The sequence below is a fragment of the Eutrigla gurnardus genome, assembly GCF_963514095.1.
Source record: "Eutrigla gurnardus genome assembly, chromosome: 7".
In the NCBI taxonomy this organism is placed as follows: Eukaryota; Metazoa; Chordata; class Actinopteri; order Perciformes; family Triglidae; genus Eutrigla; species Eutrigla gurnardus.
The window spans coordinates 26,689,793-26,708,499 of record NC_139921.1 but is presented as its reverse complement, the minus strand read 5'-3'; the positions used below and the strand labels follow the sequence as shown (position 1 = coordinate 26,708,499).

At 42.0% G+C, this 18,707-nt stretch overlaps 2 protein-coding genes across 6 annotated transcripts in view; one reads left to right on the top strand and one right to left on the bottom strand.

Annotated features, from left to right (window-relative positions):
- Positions 1 to 18,707, top strand: part of cnih1 (cornichon family member 1) — a 196,164-nt gene that overhangs the window by 96,322 nt on the left and 81,135 nt on the right. The window lies entirely within an intron of this gene.
- Positions 1,014 to 18,707, bottom strand: part of pacs2 (phosphofurin acidic cluster sorting protein 2) — a 49,221-nt gene continuing 31,527 nt past the window's right edge. The window contains exons 2-26 of one of the 4 annotated variants that reach the window (XM_084012846.1): positions 17,082 to 17,169; positions 16,693 to 16,782; positions 15,843 to 15,968; positions 14,429 to 14,591; positions 14,083 to 14,156; positions 13,878 to 13,958; positions 13,304 to 13,360; positions 13,066 to 13,220; positions 12,758 to 12,848; positions 12,262 to 12,333; positions 11,809 to 11,933; positions 11,450 to 11,582; positions 11,257 to 11,361; positions 11,071 to 11,177; positions 10,844 to 10,998; positions 10,009 to 10,119; positions 9,796 to 9,904; positions 8,818 to 8,850; positions 6,810 to 6,854; positions 6,113 to 6,155; positions 5,976 to 6,018; positions 5,673 to 5,808; positions 5,240 to 5,460; positions 4,928 to 5,041; positions 1,014 to 4,123 (exon numbers count right to left, since the gene is read on the bottom strand). In XM_084012846.1, coding sequence (XP_083868972.1) covers positions 4,005 to 4,123; positions 4,928 to 5,041; positions 5,240 to 5,460; positions 5,673 to 5,808; positions 5,976 to 6,018; positions 6,113 to 6,155; positions 6,810 to 6,854; positions 8,818 to 8,850; positions 9,796 to 9,904; positions 10,009 to 10,119; positions 10,844 to 10,998; positions 11,071 to 11,177; positions 11,257 to 11,361; positions 11,450 to 11,582; positions 11,809 to 11,933; positions 12,262 to 12,333; positions 12,758 to 12,848; positions 13,066 to 13,220; positions 13,304 to 13,360; positions 13,878 to 13,958; positions 14,083 to 14,156; positions 14,429 to 14,591; positions 15,843 to 15,968; positions 16,693 to 16,782; positions 17,082 to 17,169 — 2,596 coding nt within the window. In that variant the 3' untranslated portion in view covers positions 1,014 to 4,004. Of the gene's footprint in view, positions 4,124 to 4,927; positions 5,042 to 5,239; positions 5,461 to 5,672; positions 5,809 to 5,975; positions 6,019 to 6,112; positions 6,156 to 6,809; positions 6,855 to 8,817; positions 8,851 to 9,795; positions 9,905 to 10,008; positions 10,120 to 10,843; positions 10,999 to 11,070; positions 11,178 to 11,256; positions 11,362 to 11,449; positions 11,583 to 11,808; positions 11,934 to 12,261; positions 12,334 to 12,757; positions 12,849 to 13,065; positions 13,221 to 13,303; positions 13,364 to 13,877; positions 13,959 to 14,082; positions 14,157 to 14,428; positions 14,592 to 15,842; positions 15,969 to 16,692; positions 16,783 to 17,081; positions 17,170 to 18,707 lie in introns of all 4 variants that reach the window. The other 3 variants (XM_084012845.1, XM_084012847.1, XM_084012848.1) reach the window with 3 other exon arrangements.

The window sequence follows — 18,707 nt, the reverse complement described above, 5'->3', positions numbered from 1 at the left end:
TACAATTAAAAATATACAGAAGTACAGAAAAAGTGGTTGTTATAGGCTACAATTATATATTATTTAATTCGATGATGTGATGAAAGTGATTATTTTAATTATGTCTGGAAGAAGTATTCAGATACTCCACTTCAGTAAAAGTACACACTGTAACAATATAATAATAAAAAAGTACTGCATTGGAATTGGAATTATTAAAATTAATAATAATTTATTAATAATAATAATTAGATTATTATGTGATGATAATGATTTATTTTCATTATGGCTGGTTATTTTCTCTATCAATGGATTGATCGTTTGGTCTGTAATATTTCAGAAAATAAGTTGAGATATGCAGTCATAATTAACCCCAAATCTTATGTTTCACTCTTTCACTGAACTTGCTTCCACGTAGTTTTCTACCAGGTGGAAGAAGTATTCAGATCCTCCTCTTCAGTATCACACTGTAACAATATAATAGAACAAAGTACTGCGTTAGAAATACACAGAAGTGCAGAAAAAATGTCCCCTGTGTGAATATTATAGGCTACAATTAGATAATATATAATTAGATGATTATGCTATATAGATTATTTTCATTGTGGCTGGTAATTTTTGGCCTGTAAAATTCAGAAAATAAGTTGACATATGCAGTCATAATTATCCAGAGCCCAAAGTGACACAGTTTTTAGTACAAAAATGATTCAAGGATTATCGTTTCAGCTGTACTTATATAAATATAATTATGGGTAGGTTCATATATAAGATATTTTAGAAGTTCTTTCTACGTTTTAGCTAATAAATAGCCACTGAGGGAGTCATAGATTTTTAAATATTCATTTTAATTTGTTGGCTTTAAAGCCTAGGTTCAAAGTTCATTTCTTGACCTTAGAAACAGTAGTTTAGTCCATTTAGTAGCTGTCCTGTTCATTTTTTTTTTTATGGTTGTTCATGCTTCACTGACTGGAGTTAATATAGCTTGTTAACCTTTATATTTACACATAGGAAACACACATGGAAAGAGAAGTACATTTTAGTGTGTATAGTAGTTTTATTACTCCAAGTTTTGGGATTACAGTGGTAGTCTTTAGGGAACTTTCAGTTTTCAACAAGCCTTTTCTCTGAGACAACATGGAAAAAAACAAAAAATCGAAAACCTTTTTTTCTATGCAGGAGAAACAAACATCTGCTCGACACAAAATGGGCTGCAGTCATCTTTTTATTTGATTCAAACCCACGTTGGAGAGCCAACTGTGATTTTTCCTCACATACTGCAAAAAAAATAAATAAAATCAATGCGCTGTATTGAGATATTTTGTTCTCTGTGTGACCAGAATCAGCACCATGTTACCAAGGGACAAATTCTTGATGTTGATTTGTCAAAAAAACAAAACAATTTAGGCACTTATCAAGAAATTGGCAAAGTTATGAGGAAACTGCTACTGAAATAAATGTTTACGAGCAAAATACTTTTTAGTTTTATGCTTAAAAGTCGAGCGAAAATCTACTGACAGGATTTTTTTTGTTGTTGAAATGTTAACATCACATACACACAGTAAGCTAACTTTACAGAATATCAAACTAAAATTGAAATAGTCCACGCTGAGCATTTAAAGAGATATTACACAGCACCTACTACGCCATGTCGCCAACGTGTTGTGCTGATGTCGAGCTCTGATAATGGCTGACACGGCGTCCGTTGAGTCTCACCTGCAGGTTCCCGGGTCAGGTTCGACACGCTAATCTATCGTGGACAAACATTTTAAAAAAGTGCTTTACATTAAGGTACCTTCAATACATTCACCTCTACGTCAGGAAGTCTTCTATAATACCACACAGGTAACGAGTGAGCTGCAGGTGTTGAGTTTTCCTTTGGCAAGAAAAAGTAACGTTTGCTTTCGGGCAAAAGTATGTCGGAGTGTGTTGGAGGAGTGCGGCAGGCTTTGAGGACAAAGAGGTCTTTTTCTAAAATAAACACTGCAGGAAACAAAAAAACAAAAAAAAAAGAATACATTTTGGGTAATAAACATGTTTGCTTCCTGGCCGAGAGTTAGAAGAAGCTACGGCTAACAGCCGATTAGCTTAGCTTAGCACAAAGACTGGAAACAGGGAAACAGCTAGCCTGGCTCAGTGTAAAACTACAAAGTGTAATTTTTACACTCTGGGTTTTTTACGGATCAAAAGGAACGTTAAGTGTTTAGTTGTTACTTTACAGATGCTGGTCGGTGGATTTTTGTTACTTTTGATCAGAGCCGGGCTGTTTGTAAATGAGGACCATTTAGCCGGTAGCTTAGCTTAGCATAGCACAAAGACTGGAAACAGGGGGAAACAGCTAGCCTAGCCCTGACTGTTTGTAGTCGGGTAGCTTAGCTTAGCACAAAGACTGGAAACAGGGGGAAACAGCTAGCCTAGCCCAGGCTGTTTGTAGCCGGGTAGCTTAGCACAAAGACTGGAAACAGGGGAAGATAGCTAGCTTAGCCCAGTTTGTTACCTCTGTTTGTAGCTGGGTAGCTTAGCTTAGCACAAAGACTGGAAACAGGGGGAAACAGCTAGCCTAGCCCAGGCTGTTTGTAGCCAGTAACTTAGTTTGGTATAAAGACCAACAGGGGAAAAGGTTGTAAAGGTATCATATAAAAAACAATAATATATGATTATTAATCATAATAATGCTATCAGTCAAATTCCTTTGTTTTCTTGTGTGTTTTGTCTCTTTTTTGGCAAATTAATCAAAGTCATGTATATATATATATATATATATATATACACACACACACACATAATTATGTCAGAGGTGCTGGATGATTTACATAATCATATGTACAGATATATATATTATATAATTATTTGATGGTTTTTTTATTAATTTTTTTATTTTTTACAAATATCACACTTATTGTCAATAACTGTATATCGTGACACCCCTGGTCCAAAGGTTAAAAAAAAACAAGCATTTTAGTTGTGGTTTTTCGGGGGTTATGTGCTGGACTGTTTCCTGTAAATCTCTCCTTAAAACCACAACCTGTTGTTTACACACTCATTTTGTTTGTACAGATTAAAAGATATTGCATGTGAATGAGGTGCTGGTAGGTGGATTTACCACCTTTGGACAGCTGCTGATTCCTCTCATTTCCAGTCTTTAAGCAGCTGCTGGTTCTAGCCACATATTCACCTCACAGACAGTGTGTGTTGGTATCAATCCTCTCATCTAACTGTCAGAAAGGAAGCAAAACAGTCAAAATGTCAGTGTGTCCCTTTCAGTCTGAACTCACCACCTAAAAAGTTGTTCATTTTGTGCTGTAAATACTTTTTTCTTGACTCTATTTTTCCAGGAGGAGAGAGTAAAGAAGAGAAGGGGTTGAAAATGTGTCATCTTCCATCAGTGCCTCATTATTATTCAGAATCACATTCACACAGGATTTACTCTATTGCACATAAGACTCCTAATTAAGTGCAGAGAGCCGAAGCTCAGGGGCGGTTTACTTTTCTGTTTTTTGCTTCTTAAGACAGTGAATCGACAAGTCTCCTAAGTTTCTTCATAATGGTTCGAAAATCCACTTCATTACTTGGCAGCTGCTCTTGTATATGTATATTTACATATATATATTTATATATATTTTCAAATGATCAAATGTGCCGGTGAAGTGATTAAAACCAGCAGAGGGTGAAACCTGGGCACTCATACAGTATGATCAAGATTAGAAGTAAGATTTTAATTAGCATTTCATTTGTTTGTTTTTTTCTGAAAGTCTATAAAATATCAGCAGGATTTTGTTTCTTTTCTTTTAAAAAGCTCGGTAAAGAAATATTCCCTTGGCAGCCTTGCCTCGAGATGTTTTTTGACATAAATAGAAAATTAAAAAAAGAACACGCAAACGATTAAATAATCCGACAAACACAAGAGGTGAAAGCAGGAGCTTAAATTAAGACAGCAGAATGGAAAAAGTGTGCGGGGGGAGGAGGCGGGGTTAAAGGTGTTGGCACAGGGGAAAGGGACGAGTTTCAGTCTCTTAGGTGCTGCTAGTCTAGTAAGGGCCTTTCGAGTGTCCAAAGATCCCGATGGGGAAGTGCTTGACGTGCGAGGACCACTGTGCCGCCAGCTGGAAAAACTTGACGTCGTTCCATTCGACGCCGTCAATCAGAACTGCAGAGGGAGAGACGAGCAACAAACACGTCTATATTACACTTTAATTACTGGACTTAATGTCAGCATGAAGAACTCACCTGAATATTACACTGAAATTATACATCTGAGCGGCTTAGCTTAGCTAATATGTTTTTTTTATTAGGTGAATAGTCTCTAAAATGTCAGAAAGTAGTAAAGAAAAATCAGTTCCAACAGCCTGAGGTGACATCCTGCTACTGTAGTCCAAATATAATATATCAATATATTTAATACATAAAATAAAACATCAAACAGCAGAAACCATGACAGGTGATTTTATTAAGAGTTGTTTATTTTTGATATAGTAATTTTCTGTCAATATTTTATTTATTTTAAAGTAAGTAGAGTAAGTATGCTTTTACTATTTGTTTTTATCTGTGTAATTTTCTACGTTTCTGCATCCTGTTCCTACCAGTGCCAAATATAATACAAGAAATTAAAATCATTTTAAAATAATAACTTATTAAGAAGTAAAATTAGAAAGCTAAAATAGAGAAATAGTCGTGTGCATGATATTGAAAGAGTAAGAAATTAGATTTACATCACATCAAAATTATTGAATCTTTAAAACCTGCCTTTAATATTCTTTAATAACCACCCAAATATATTTATATTTATAAATTCATCCAAGTAAAGATGTCACATTTGAGTTGAAATTATCGCATTTTGACTATATGAACTAAAGCACCCAACCGAGGCCAATTCCTGTAACAGCATCTCAATATGTTGTCCGTTTACAGCTGCTCTGAACAGACGTTTTGCTCTCACACTGTCACAGTTTACCTCTCAGCATGGTCTGCTGGTGCTTGGCAGTGCAGATGAGCCGGCTGATGCCCTCGATCACTTGACTCTTGGACTCCACCTCCTTGTCTTTGCTCTTTTTTGGCAGGAACATAACTATCAGAGGGGGAACAACGGAGACGCTGTGAGTAAAATGAAGGGTTCAGGATATCTCTGAGGGTTAAAATCAGGATGACCTTTGGCCTTTTGGTGCAACGTTTTGAGGTCAGATCAGGCCACATCCCATTCTGTTACTATCCTATGATATGACATTATGGTTTCCCTCTAAAGAAACACACTTGTGGTCCAGCTTACCCTTCTTATTCTTCTCCTTGGTCACCACGGTCATGGACATGGTGGGCAGGGTGCTCGGCTCTGCGCCCCCTAGTGGCAGCCGGCTGACCTGCAGCGAGCGGAAATTGCACTTCAGGGTGTTTTTGGAGGAGGTGTCCCGCTTCTCCACGTCTTTCTTCCTTTCTGCCGGAGCCACCCAGTAGTCCACCTGCAGCCCCATCAGCTCCACCTGACCTACAGAACTACAGACGACAGTCGGCAAGGTGGATATCTTAAAACTATATATCTTTCTCTTTAAATAAGAGTATAACTCACACATAACATATGAGAGACCTGTCACTGAAAAGTCATCTTTCTATATCATATATTAAAGGAATATTTCAACATTTTTGGGAAATATGCGTTAAAGAAAATTAACACCACTGTGACGTGGAGGGTTCGGGTCTCGTCATACCTGTAAGCACAGAAGCTGGTGGTGACGGAGGGGGAGGAGGGCGGGGTGGGCGACGCCTCCTTGTATGCGGGTGATACTTGCGGAGGGGTGGAGGAGAGCAGCGAGGAGCCCAGAGGCGCCGCATCATCAGAGTCTCCTGAGGGAGGAGACACTCAATCACTTTATTTCAACCTCCAAAAATAATAAAATAATAATAATAATAATAATCACTCCTGTGGCGGAGCAATGAGCTACTTTTGTTTTTCTAACTCTCATTTATCTTTTTAAAATGTCAAAACACGCTTCTACAAACGTATCGCTTGCCTGACGTTGCAGATGTTTGCTCCACGAGGCCGACTTTCACCATCTGCAGAATTCAAAGGTAAAGGGTTTTTACTTATTATTTACGTCAGCTGAAAACAAAAGAATGGACACCCAGAGAATATCAAGAGGCTACTTACCCCGATGAAAGGGATGAATTTCTGACACGAGTCCTCGTCCGGGCTGTGGAGAGGCAGCAGAGGGCCGAAAAAGGGAGTTCAGGTGAAAAGGAGGCGAGAAAAGAATCAAGAAAAAGTAATGAAATGAAGTTCAGGTGAATCGAAGGGGACCGACTCCCACAAGCATTCCCAAATGCTTGTCTATACGAGAAGTAAAAGGTCTATTTAAAGAAATCTACAGTTAGTAGCACTGAGATCTAGTACTTGGTTACGTGTAAAGTTTTGATGATGCTGATTTATTCCATTGCATAGAAAGTATGCAAAGCTGTCACAACCCAAAAACATGCTGCACTTGCTGGCGAGCTTTAAATCTCCTCTGAAACAGGTGGAGTCGCCGACTGCCGGAGAAGCAGAGAGCAGAAGCATGCAAGCTAGCGGACCGTATAACCAACGTAAGGAGGCCATTCAGAGGGGGGGGGGGGGGGAGCGAGTCCATCAGGGGAACAACTAACACCACCAAGTCACAGGAGTGGATGGGAAGGAAGAGCACCAACCTAAAGCCACAACTTCTACTCTTACAAGCCTCTCTGTTAACTATTTTCCCGGAGATGACCAGAAAAATAGCCTTAAGAATGGTTCTACTTCTATGTTTGTTTGTGGGGTTTTTTAATCTCTAAATGCAAAGATGTTGGATGATGTGAAAGGTTGTTGCTCTTGCCTTGAAGAAACCTGCCATCGCCCCCCCAGGGAAGAAACAGAGAGACTACAGAGGAGGGGAGAGAAGGAGAGAAGACATTCTACAGTCGGTCAACAACACATCTCTGCTGATATCACTGTCAGAGCAGCCAGAGAGAGAGAGAGAGAGAGAGAGAGAGCCAGATGTCTGCCTGGTATGTGAGGGTTAAAATGCTCTTCATGGATTATGACAGAACACTGTCTGATGGGTTTGATCCATATGTTACTTTAACAGATGCACATGCACGTCAGTCCACGTAGATGGATGTAAAACTACAGACACATGCACTATCACATCAACCACAGAATACATGATTAGAGCTCTTTAATGTCTGATGATATTATGTATTACTATTTATATTGTTTCCTCTTCTACATATTGTATTCCATTTACTTGTTATTCCTTGTTTTTATTTCTATATGTCATATCAATTGTTAATATTATTATTTTATAAGCTATCACCAACTCACACACATTTGTTTTTTCTTTACACTTTTTTTAATAGAAAATTAACATTTGCATTTATATATCTTGTTTCTGTATGTTGTATAAGTTAAAGAATCAGAATTATTTATTTATTATTTGCAGGTTATTATTTTCTGACTAATCTCCAACAAAAAACAACATGCATTTCTTTTGGTAGTAATTATAGGGGAGAAGAAAATCTCAATTTAAACACAAAAACATTTGAAATGTTGTTTTCTTAATGTGAAAAACATCCGTTACACATACATAGACACAGACTGAGCCTTATATTACAGCATCCTTACAGCTAATCTGTTTTACCACTACAGTCTCTAAACTGAGGACACAACAATTGATCGTTTGGTGACTCGATCACAATTAAAAAGTGTGATCGGCACTTTGACGATGTCATTTCACTGACAGTGTGCAGCTTTTCGACTTCTAACTGGACAAATAGCAGACAGACATGGATGGCCAGAAGCATGAGGAGATCAGGGAGAAGAAGCAGCAGGGAGGAAGAAACAGAGAACACAAAGCTCATCGGATTTTGGTCTCTTGCCACTTTAATCAGCACATTTCTACCCTTTTTATCAAGTTTTCTGACATCTTATTAATGAGGATTTTGGTTTTGTGGAGGAAATTCTTCACAACAAGCAGCCGCAGATTTCAGAGTGAGCCTAGAAACTCATCGTTTGTCTGCATGAAGCACTTAAAGGAACGGTGTCCAGAGATTTAATATAATGTAAAGTATATAATATAAAAGTATCGGGGTGTTTTCGTTGGCTGAGAATGAGCCGTTCATATCTACAGTAGCCCAGAAGTGACAAACCAAACACTGGATCTAGAGAGAGCCTTCCGTGCTTTTATGTTACCTAAAGGCCACCGTAGCTTTCTGACACACTTGGAAAGGGAGGGGCAGACGCAGGTGTATTCACTTGGTTTCGATCTGCAACCTCACCACTAGATGGCACTAAATCCTTCACACGGCTCCTTTAAAAGTTCAACATGTTGGGAAATATGCTTACTTGCTTTCTTCTAGTGTAGTAAATATGAAGTGGTTATCTTAGCTTAGCATCAAGACCGGAAACTAGCTAGCCTGTCTGTCCAAAGGGAACACAAACCTGCCATCAGAATCTCTCAAATTCACTCAACTTTAATACATTGAAACTAGTTACGAACAAGAAACCCCTTAGTGACATCATTTGCACAACAAGGACAGTTAGAGTGTTTTGGTGTCTGGGCTGATAAAAAAAACTATACTATGAAATAAAAACTTCAGCTTTAATTAGTTCAAGAAATCACATACTGTATCTGTGTGCTTGTGTTCTTTAAGACTGTGAGCTGGACAGCAGATCGTATCTGTTTATGGCTCAAGCTGTTAATAGGAGAGAAAAAGCTGTTAAAGTGGCAAGCTCCAAGAAAAGCTGAGAAAAAAGGTTCAAGGGGGGAAAAAATGACTCCAACACACATGAAAGCGCATGAATCACCAGGCTACATGAGAAACAAACTCAATCGACCACAATACCTTACTGCAAAATCAAAATGAAAGCTCTTTTTCCTTCAAAGAAAGAAAAGAAAAAATACAACAAAACGATTAAAAGAAAAACATGTTATTCACACACACACACACACACACACACACACACACACACACACACACACACACACACACACACACATACGTATGCACAGTGATGGAAAAAGACAGTGATGTTGAAACGACAGACACCACCACTCCAGCACAAGCACACAAAGTCCACAACATTAGTGACACTTTGACCTCCTGGTTTTTCAAAGAGGGGGTTGAAAACAGTTCAACAGGGAACAGAACGTAGACTTCCACTATTGTAATGTATGTTTCATTTCACATATTAATCCAGATTATAAGGGCTATTCTACCAGAGGCGACAGCTTCAGTTGAACATCCCGTTGCTATAGCAACCGCTCCTGGCAGAGTTCCACACAGAGAGGAAAACATGATACATTGTTGCATTTTAGTTTCCTGTTCACGCTGACGTTTGACCGTAAAACTAAGTGGTACTACGACCACAAAGTGCGATTTCTTGACGTGAAAAATATCTTTTAAATTGACAAACATTGAAATTTACAATTGAAAAAAATATTATTATTATATTATTTCTGAAATAAGGTGGTCTTAACCTCTCTATAGCGGTCAACTGACATTGGCTGTGTCCAGAATAAATCACTATTCATGCTTCCAGGTCATTATTTTCTACAGCATCCTGATCCTGCAGATTAATAAATATCACTAACAAGCAAATATGCAATGATTTATACATTTTGTCTCCTTGCAGTTTTTGCCCGAATCTGTAAATATTGTGCAGAACAGTTCAATCCCCTTTTGAAAAACCGTGTGAGAGCTCTGCATTAGAAGCATTTTCTGTTAGTTAGCAAAGTTCAAACCTTTTCTCACAGACGCACATTTAAAGTGCCACTTGCCTACAGCTCTCAGGTCTGTTACTAACGGAGGATGGAAGCCTACCTCTTCTGCTTGTAGGTCAGCATGGCCTCAGCGATGGGAAGCTGGTGAGCACCGTTAGCTCCCACCATGTACTGAGTCACCCTCGAGACCACGTCTGGGTTCTGCTGGGCTGCACAGGACACGACGGGTCAGATATAAGAATTAATTCCTCACAATGACCCGTGTATCTGATCGTAGTTCAACAAGTTAAAAGCCAGTAAGACATCAGCCCACCAGTAACAGGACCCTCTGGTTTGAGAAACAGGTCCCTCCAAGCTGCATCTTGGAACAAGCTGTTGTATCGATAGTCAATGGTGCCGAGATATTTGGAGACCGGATGTGCACCTAAACCAAGCAAGGAGGACAGTCACAATCGTGCATGTTAAATTAAGGCCATTAATTACAGTTTTCAACAATGAAATGTTATCTCTATTTGTCCACTAGGGGGCCTCGCTGTCCTAATGGATGTGTGACACAACACTGTCATGCCTAGGCGACTAGGGATGGGACCAGATAAGATCTTATTGTGGATACATAATAAGTTGATCGTGCTGATTTTTTTAATATGGGGTTAATTGTAAATATCGTCATGAGTGTCTTGTTTGCTATCATGGTAGAGAAGTACAAATTACAGCCAGATCAACAAATAAAAAATAAGAGGAATTATCGTGTAATTAAAGAAACAGACTCACACATGTTTCTATTAAAAAAAAATATTTATAATTTATTTATCCAGAGGGATCTTATGATTTATGATATCCTTAAGTAAAATTATTTGACTATTAGTTATTGACTTAAATGGTTTCTTAACTAAATGTAAGGTTGTGTGATTCAGTATGTTTTAGTGCCATTTTTAAGAATTTTAAGCACCATTTTTTAATGTTTTTATTATTATTTTGGTCAGGATAATCATGACATGAAATCTGCATATCGTCCCATACCTACCTGTGTAGACAATTTGATCCATTTTCAATAATTAGAGCATTTCCATTTTGCACATGTTTAAATGAACAATCGTATTCCTGTTTGAACAAATAGAGCCCCTTTAAATCTAACAACACCTACTAACCTAGAGGGATGATAAGGAACCTCATGTAGCCGAGCCAGTCAGGGGTCTTATGGGAAAGGTGGTCCACGAAGAGCCTCAGCACAGCGCTGAGGTAGTGCTGCGCTCCGGCCACCGCGATCTTGATGGGGATGGGCGTCTGGGAGTTACAGTTGCAGCTAGGAGAGAAGACCACCGCATGTTGGTGTGAACATGTGAACGTGTGATGTCATGAAAGCCAGCTGACTTACAATCTCTGTATGCGGGAGACGATGGTGTTGAACGCCGCCTGGATGTCGGCCGTGGTGCAGGTACACACCACCGGGAGATGGTGGTTTTGCAGCATATCAGAAAGATACTGAGGAGAAGAAACGGATACATTTTTTTTTCCAGTGAACCGTGACTTGTATTGATCTTGTCATGCAGGTGTCTCTTACCTGGCCCTGCCAGTCGGATGTGTTGATGAGGATGATGCTGTCGGGGAGGTGGTTGTCAGACACCAGGATGTGGTTGAGCTGGTCGTACACCGTCTTTCTTGGGATCTAGGCAGGTCGAATAAGAAAACCCGTATCTTTGATAATACTGTCCTCCGTTGAATGTTTCAGACTGTGTGGATCTCCCTCCTCCTACCTGTAGGTGGCAGCGCGTGTCCAGGGAGCGCTCGTTGTCCAGGCTGTTGGCCCTCTCGTTCTGCGGCCTGCTCGGCTGGCGCTCCTTCAGCGACGTGCTCCTGCCGCGCCTCCCCGCCAGCTTCGGTTCCTGCCTGAAAGCCAAGAAGAGAGCTGGAGGACGGGAGTGCCAGAAGCAGACGCAGCGATGCAACGACACCAAGCACAAAGCCTGTTCCCTGATCTGTGGGAGGCGGCTGCAGAGTGGCTCACACCTCCACTGGTATCGACTCAAATAAAAACACCATTCACCATTTCTCCCTTTAAAGCACACGGACGATGCTGCTTTGAAGACTGTGGTTCATGTCTATGCGTCGCTACCTGTTGGACGAAATGATGAGGGACTCCGTCTTGGTCATTTTGCCACTCGGTGGCAGTCTCTCTAGAAACGTGTCCATGTTGTCCATCTCCAGCTCTGTGGTCGGAGTCACCGCCTCCGGCTGCTCCTGGATCAGAACGAGAAAGACACGTTCATACACCTTTAGTTTTTTCACACCTTCAATGTCTTGACTGACAGGATTTTAGTCATCATCCATTTATTAACAGCTAAAAATGGATCTCTTCTTCCTGTGTGTGATCAACTCAACAAATGTGCAATTCCTGCATTTTTAAAGGCCTAAAAGTGCAAATTTTCACATTTTCCTTAAAATATTGAAGATAATTTCACATGTATATGTATAAACATTACAGTGTACGTGGACAGAAAACATGGACCCAAGCTTGTTGCCTTAGCAATGCAATTCTGTTGAAACAGTGTGAAGAGCTGAAACTCACAAAGGAGACGTTATCGGACACGCCGTCATCGGGGTATTTGGCCCCGCCGCTCTTGATTTTATCCTGGTCGATCTGGAACGAGACGGTGAGAAGAATAATAATAAACCAGTTTTTTTTGCTTTAATGGAGCCCCAGGATCTTTGATTTCACACAAAGAATTGTTCCATTCAGCGTCTCGTGATGGATTCTGTGTTCAGAAGCCCCGCAGCTTCATAAACAAGCTCACATTATGAGGTTTAAGCCTGCTGGCTGGTGGGAAATCTGAGTTTGACTCTTCTGTGCATCACTACAAGACGCCCTTGAGCAGGATATTAGACACCTTTCTGCTCCAGTGCATCTCAGCGGTTACACTGGTCGGCCTCCAGCTGACTCCTTGTGGCGTTAGGAACCCAGAAAACGACCAGAAAGCAACTGAAGTTGATGTTAAAGATACACAGAAGGAAACCGCAGACAGCGTTACGTGGGATTGTTTCATGCATCGTGACATCGCTCTCACCGGGCTCGGAGGCTCCCGGTGGCTCCGGCTGCTGTGGATGCTGCCGATCTCCGTTTGAGAGCTGGAGAGGGAGAGACCCTCGAAGTATGGCCTGAAACACAGGAAACACATCTGGACTGAAGGAAACAAGACAAAGATTCAAACCCATATGAGGAGTATCAGGAGGCAACCTCCACTTCAACTTGCATTCTTTCTAATGGCCTTCAGGGGGCGACTCATCCTACATTATCTGATACCAGATCGCCCTATAGAATAATGTGGTCTGTAATCCCCAATAAAAACCAGGTGTTTCACAAATAAACACCCACTTGAGTTTGGGCTTCGGCGTGCTGAGGACGCTGTCGTCGTCGTCCAGCTCCGGGCCGCTGTCGCTCGGGTTCTCAAACTCCACGCTGTCCAGGTCCAGGTCCTCCTCCTCCACCTCGGGAGGCGGCTCTGCGGGGTCCTGCTCCGAGTCCAGCACCTTCAGGTGTAAAAAAAAGCACGGCGTGAAACATGTGGAGCAGCTCGGCGGGCAGAACCGGAAAGGAGGCAGGAAGCACTCACCTCGTCTGAGACCCTGAAGCGCTTCAGCAGAGCGACCACGCGCTGCTTAAAGTTCTGCTGCTGGAAGACGGGAGAGCAAACACACACAGGCGAGTCCGCCTGTTAGCTCCTCCACACAGTCACTTCATCAGGATGCATTTGGCCGGGTTATCGATTCGGCTGCGTGTAAATCAATAATCAAGCAACATCATGCCTCATCTGCTTTCTGGGGGGGGCTTTCACATCCCCTGCTACCGTTTACTCCTCTTTCTAAAACGCCCCCGTCAGAGCTCACTGATAGGTTCAACATTACGGAACAATCTGTAAATCAATCGCAGATAATGTGACTTAAACGAGGCGTTGGATGGAAATAAGTGGTGATGATTTTGCTGTGCTAAAACAAAAAACATAGAAAATATGATTCAGAGAGAGCACCGTGTAAAAACGAAATGTTAGAGCATGATTGTCGCTGAATTGGTAAAAAGATGGAGGTCAACACTTCTGCTGGGTGAGATTTGTCAAGAAAAGCATTGCTTGCAAAGTAAACCCATGCAGAGGTCGCCGTATGTGACCTTTTCTGGGCCCGGTCTCTCACCCTGGTGATGGAGGGCGTCCGTACGATCGACCTCCTCTGCTTCTTTGGCTTCCTCACATCGTACTCGTCGTCCTCCAGATCCTGAAAACAAGACGCAGTGAAGACCATGCATTATTTACACTCAGCAACATCTGCAGTGCAAGAGCAGCTGTGGTTTTCTTAATTCTGGATCTTTTTAAAGCCGGGCTCCAGGTCCAGGACTCACCTGCACCTGCACGGCGTCGTCGCTGGCCTCCTGCTCCGAGGAGAAGCTCTCGTACTCTTCCTCCGAGTAGTTATCTGAAGCAGAATGGAGAGGAAGAAGACGCCTCATACATATTTCATATTTCAAACGACTGGATTCAAGCTGACGTGCAGCCAGGCTTTAATTAAACATGATGTTCGCTGTATGCTACCCGAATGGAATCGCTTAGAGAGAGAGAGAGATGAGGAAAACCCTGAACCCTGTGATCCCTGCTCTGTTTAGCCCCGTCGAGCGTATCAGGTGATTACGGCGGCTTCCTGCCGCGTTCACCTTAAGAGCAAACGGAGCAAACGAGAGGAAAGTGTACCCGAGCATTTGATCTTCTGTCCTCCCTGCAGGGCCGGGTCCTCGTGGTCTATCGGCTGGCTGGACAGGGAGAAGATCCAGATCTCCGCCACCTTCCCCAGCAGGTCCTTCTGGTTGCTGCAGAGAGGCAGGACCTGGCCCCCCTCGGTCGGGTGCTGCATCACCTGGGGGGGTGAAATGTCAAATTGACATTGCACGTTGTAGCACCTTAGCTAACTCCATATACCATAATGCATTGCAGGCCCTGAGACATGTTCAATTAAAGGGAAAACATGTCAAATGAAATGTAATTAAAGACACTGAGGCAGAAAAACAAGCAAAATAGATTTACTGTAACAACACTGTAAAAGTGTCTATTATTTCCATCACATGTGTTTACATTCTATGTATTTTTTTTGTCAATGGGATTATCTATACTGTCATATGTCATTCTGTTCACACGACATCCATCTCTCTTGCTTTTCCTGAGGTTTCTTTCTTTATTGTGAAGCCATTTGCGGCAAATTTCTGGTTTGTGATATTGAGCTTTAGAAATAAAATGGACTTGCTGAGGGAAGCCGACCGATTCAAGTAATGCTTTGCAGCCTGTTTTTGTCTCATCGGCTGTGTTTCAGCATGGAGGGGCTCTCTACAGGCTCCTCCCATCACCTCATTCACGCAGTCACACCTGAGAGCTGCTCAGCTCCACCTTCAAACTGAGGCTCCACGACACCGTCGTTCATCCAGGAGATGGTTCACACTCTCAGACCCGGGTCCCTCCAGGACGAGTCTCTGTTCTAGTCCAGCGAGACCACGTCGGCCTGTTTACACTCCATCTCATGTGGTTTGTTGTCTTAGAGCCGTTTTGGCGTCCTCGAGGTTAGAAAGTGCACACCATTTCTTTCTCTGTGTGGTTTTTTCCCCCGTTCTCTTCTTCCTCACAGGCACCAGACTGTTTGCTTTTTCTTACCTCAGCTGCTGAGATGTGACCTTAATAAGCTCCACTGAGCTTTGGGAGCCATGTGGGAACAGAATCATCTGCACGGAAACCAAGACGTTCATCTGAAGGGAGGCGAATATTCAGGTTTTCTTATTCCTTCTTTGGGGATTGTTTGAATAACGCAGGTTTGTACTCTTTTAAAATATGAAGTATTATTTTCCAGACTAATTAAAGGAGAAGGAGTTATAGTAGACGAGGCCTTTTCCAATCCCGTGGTGAGGATGAGGTCATGTCGACCTGCAGCTCCAACATTTCTCTCATTAGATCTCCACAGCAGCTCTGACTGTAACAGCCGGTCAGACAGTCAGACTGTCAGGCCGGAGACAACAAAGAGACGGAGGCTGCAGCTTGTTATCCTCCATAAGCCGTACAAAGAACCTGAACCAGCGTTAACAACACGGACAGGAAGGTCTGTGGCGGCGTGACCGTACGGTACCTCGGCCATGTCGATGGATCCCACCGCCAGAGTCTTGTAGCCCAGGATGGTCCGGTTCTTGTATCTCTTCCGCCTCTGCAGCAAGATCTGCAGCTTGTTTCCTTCTCGCTTCAGGAAGTGAGGGTACTGAAGGGAGAGGAACGGGAAAACGGAGAATTTACCCACCAGCAATAAATTAACACTTCTACAAATACATATATTTATTCTTCTGTTACATAACGTATTGATCCGCCCCCAGAAACCTCTATTGTTGGTGGTTTTCATGCTCCTTTATTAAGATGAACTGCAGGTTATTCTGAGTCCATCCCACATTCACTTCCCTGCTGCTAGAATTATTCACCAGAGAATCAGTTCAGAAAAATAACACTATGCTGTTATTTGAGTCACGCTTAAAGCCCCTGGTTTTAAATTAAAATATTTCTCAAATACATGACGTCGCCTTTTTAAAATAGAGCCAAATAACCAACACTTTTGTAAGGAGAACCTTGGGAAAATAGTTCTTTAACAAAAAGGACTTTCTCCTGCTGTTCCTTTTTTTTAAATCATTTCAATGGTTATTTTTATATTATGGACTGTTTTTTAAAAGTTTAACATCTTCAGTGTGAATTGCTGGAAAGCATTGAGAGACAAAATCTCCTGACCTAAATGAGGACCATTTTAACCCTATTCCTCTTTATCGCTAATGTGTGAGTGGTTGCCATGGCAACACAGATACTCAATTCTGTAAGAGCTCACTTCAAATAGGAAAATAGCAAATGTAGAACTAATAATACGTCAAAATGTATTCATGATGTGACGTTTCTTTTCGACCGGACAGCAGCATGGTGATTTATTTATTTATTTCCCTTACCTGCAGTGAGAAGGTGAGAGCCAGATCCGTCTCCACAGACCCACTGGGGGGCAGCACGATCTCATGGGACCTTAAAATCCGTTTGGAGCCCTGTTACAAAAAAACAAACGTGGATGCTTTTGACCCGTTTTTCTGCTCAGCAACGACTCTGATTATGAAGTTAGATTACAGTCACATGACAACATATTGACATAAAAATATATATAACTGTATATGATAGTTCAGTGTAATCTCAAACAACTTTCCTTTAAGGGTAGACAAAAAATTACAACAATAATAATAATAGGAGTGAGATTTAAAGGGCCGTGTGTGTGTGTGTGGGTGTGTGTGTGTGTGTGTGGCAGGTTTGTACTTGTCCGCCCTGTTGTGTCTGTTTGTGTACTACATACCTGGATCTTAACCGCTATGACCACAGAGATCAGCTCTTTGTCAAGTTCCCTCATCACAACCAGCTTCTTCAGGGTCAGACTGCACAGTCTGGAGAGAGAGAGAGAGAGAGAGAGAGAGAGAGAGAGAGAGAGAGAGAGAGAGAGAGAGAGAGAGAGAGAGAGAGAGAGATGCAGATGTTTAGTTTAGGGCTGCTTTCTAATGTGCAAAAACAAATGAGTCATTCACACACACACAGAAAGCAGGATGTGTTTTCATTAAAAGCAAACAAAGCTTTAATGACTCTGTGGTGATAATGTGATGCTCTTCGGCTGAGCAGCCAATCATCGGCTAATCATCATCCAACATACAGCCAACATCGGCGGAGTAATAAGAAATGCAAGACATGCCGATGCCAGAAGTTTAGTTTTTCATTATAAAAAGCTCAGCTGTTAAATTCTGTACACAAAGAGAAAAGTCTTTCTGTTAGTGCACTAAAGGAAATTAAATAGATATGAATCATTTAATTGGCGAAATTCAAATCTTAGTAGCTAACTGCATAGGTAGCGTCGGTAGCGATGCCCCCAGTAGTGACCTGCCAATCACGAGGTAGCCCCGCCCCCTAAATCATCCCCTGCTTCCTGGTCTGGTGGACTCTAAATGGACCATAATGTACTAAATGAACATCATGCTGGATTGAAGAAGACTTGAAACTAGAGATTGAGACCATAAACTCATGTTTACAATGTTTACTGAGATAATACATCAAGAGAGAAGTAGGACCATTTTCTCATAGACTTCTATACAACCAGAGAGGAGTCGCCCCCTGCTGGCCAGCAGAGAGAAGTAGGACCATTTTCTCATAGACTTCTATACAACCAGAGAGGAGTCGCCCCCTGGTGGCCAGCAGAGAGAAGTAGGACCATTTTCTCATAGACTTCTATACAACCAGAGAGGAGTCGCCCCCTGGTGGCCAGCAGAGAGAAGTAGGACCATTTTCTCATAGACTTCTATACAACCAGAGAGGAGTCGCCCCCTGGTGGCCAGCAGAGAGAATGCACGTTTTAACCAGAGTTCTGCCACCTGCAGACCAGTGAAATAGTGTGAAACTATTAGCAGGAACGTGTGAGTCACACACACAAAGAACCTGTAAGAATGACCTTTTAATAGCAAAGAATAGCCAATTTTCATCACCATCATTGTCAAAAATCTGGGAGGATCCAGCTTCAAACTTCTATAAAAGTGTATAATCAGACATGTGACCTTTAGGTTGCGAGGCAGCCGGTGGGGGCCGCCTCACTCTGCTGCTACTAAACCGCTCACCGGAGCTGACGGCGGAACAATTGGCTGCAGATCACAGAAACATTTAAAAAATCCCTCCACTTGTTAGATTAATGTGAAGTGAGGTCTGAGCTAAATCCTCTGTTGCCATCACTTTGCCTGAGTGGTGGTGGAGGGGGGGCGAGGGGGGGGCGGGCGCTTTAACAAGCCCGTCACGATCTTTTGAAACACTTCCTCAAAGGGACGAAAGTGAAAAAGAAACTTTTGTTTTTAGAGGAGCTTTTTGTTTTGAGGCTCCTTTGACTGAATCGCTGCTCTGAACAGACTCACAACCCGAGGCCTGTTCGCTCCGGTTGTTCATCATCCGG